The sequence below is a fragment of the Manihot esculenta genome, chromosome 9 (genome assembly GCF_001659605.2).
Source record: "Manihot esculenta cultivar AM560-2 chromosome 9, M.esculenta_v8, whole genome shotgun sequence".
In the NCBI taxonomy this organism is placed as follows: domain Eukaryota; kingdom Viridiplantae; phylum Streptophyta; class Magnoliopsida; order Malpighiales; family Euphorbiaceae; genus Manihot; species Manihot esculenta.
Window position 1 is genome coordinate 7,137,191 of NC_035169.2, and position 1,713 is coordinate 7,138,903.

Here is a 1,713-nt window from a genome sequence, read left to right on the forward strand (position 1 = left end):
AATTAGAATCTCTCAAATTTATTTAAATATATTTACTATCAAATTAAATATGTGAATGTTTAAATAAAATTTAATCAATTTAATTTATTGTGCTGAGAATTTTTATTAATTTATAATGCTAATTAATGTAAGAAAAATAATGGGTGGGTTAAAATTTTTATTTAAATTAATTAATTTTTGTGGGTGGGTGGGAGGAGGGGTAGCTATGACATATCTCTTCTCTGTAAACTAAAACCCTACAACTCAACATTTCTCTTGTCGTTTCTTAATTTTTGGCTATGGCTAGTTGTACAATGAAGCGTTATTAAAATGACTTTATTTTGTTTCTTTATATAATTTTAATATTTTTTTAAAATTTTTTTTGCAAAAATTAACTTTCTCACTTAATCATGTTGTAATTTAAATGGCCCCTCTCACTTTCATTCCTTGAGCAATTTCATCACCCTCTCTCTCTCTGTCTCTCTCAGTATTCAGTAGTTGTCGTTATTTTCTAGCGTTAGAGAAATTTTTCCGTGAAAATTCATCCAAACATGGATGGAGATTCAAGCTCTGAGGAGACAACAGCTACTTCTGGTCCTAGTACCCGTAACTTTGTTTGCACTATATGTTTCAAAGTATTCCCTTCTGGTCAAGCCTTGGGTGGCCATCAAAACGCTCACCTACAGGAGAGATCGTTCAGAAAAACAACACCTAACATTTTAGGAGCCGTTCTAAATCACCCACTTCCCGATGACGATGACCAGCCTTTACCTCGTTCTAACTCCGGCAACCGGACTCTAATCCAGCAGCCGGGGCTCATTGCTCCTGAAGATGGATCCAAAACTCCTAAGAGAGCAAATGTTGGTCACCCAATTGTGGGAAGAGCCAACAACGGATCATCATCTCTCCATGTCCATCATCCTTATGTGAGACTGGCCGATGAAGAAGCTCGCCGGCGGCGTCTGACAAAGAATTTATTAGGAGAACGGAAACCAAAGCAAGTCAAGAAAGGAGAGAAATCATCTGAAACAAGCATTGGTGATTCTGGTGTTGATATTGAGCTGAGTTTGAAGAGAAAAGAGTATGTAGACCTGGAATTGAAGCTAGGGTTTTGAGTTTTTATTGAATATTTAAAAATTTTTCCTGTATCTTCTGCTCTTTAGTTTCATGTTTGGGATTAGGGATTAGCTTCTTGTTGCAATCTTGTTCTTGCATTGGTTGTAATTTTTGGTTAATGGTTAGCTCCAAAAGGCTTTGCAATTACCAAGAAAAAAAAAAATTAAAGCTAGCTGTAGCAAAGCAATGGAGATCAGGGCTATGGCTGAATGGAGATGAGTTGAATTTTGTTTTTGTATATTTTGGTAGAGCTTCTGAATTGTTATTTCTTTGTTTGTCCACTTCATGCAGCCTAACCACCTAAGAAAATTATTATAATTAATAAGTAAAGCCTCATAAATTAGGAAACCCAAATAAAAAAAAAAAAAGAAATTTTTTGGATATGAATTGGTAATTTGATATCAACAAATAGTCTTGGATTTTGTTTTTTTTATAGCAAGAAATTAACAAGCCTCTTTATTAAAATTTTCCAGATTTTTTAAATAAATTTAATTTAATTTTATCCTCATGATAAGTTTTTTCTAAATATATCAATAAAATTCGTTCTTATCCAAAAAAAATTAACAAGCTTTGGATTCAAAAGTGATTATCATTGGCTTGAGGGAGTCTTCTAGTATA

At 33.3% G+C, this 1,713-nt stretch overlaps 1 protein-coding gene across 1 annotated transcript; it reads left to right on the forward strand.

Annotated features, from left to right (window-relative positions):
- The first annotated feature begins 530 nt into the window (after nt 1-530).
- Nucleotides 531-1,094, forward strand: LOC110622724 (zinc finger protein 3). The gene has a single exon (XM_021767326.1). The coding sequence runs from the start codon at nt 531-533 to the stop codon at nt 1,092-1,094; it is 564 nt and encodes a 187-aa protein (XP_021623018.1).
- The last annotated feature ends 619 nt before the right edge of the window (nt 1,095-1,713 follow it).

Coding starts and splice junctions, on each gene's coding strand:
- LOC110622724 (XM_021767326.1), top strand. CDS start 531: ATGGATGGAGATTCAAGCTCTGAGGAGACAACAGCTACTTCTGGTCCT.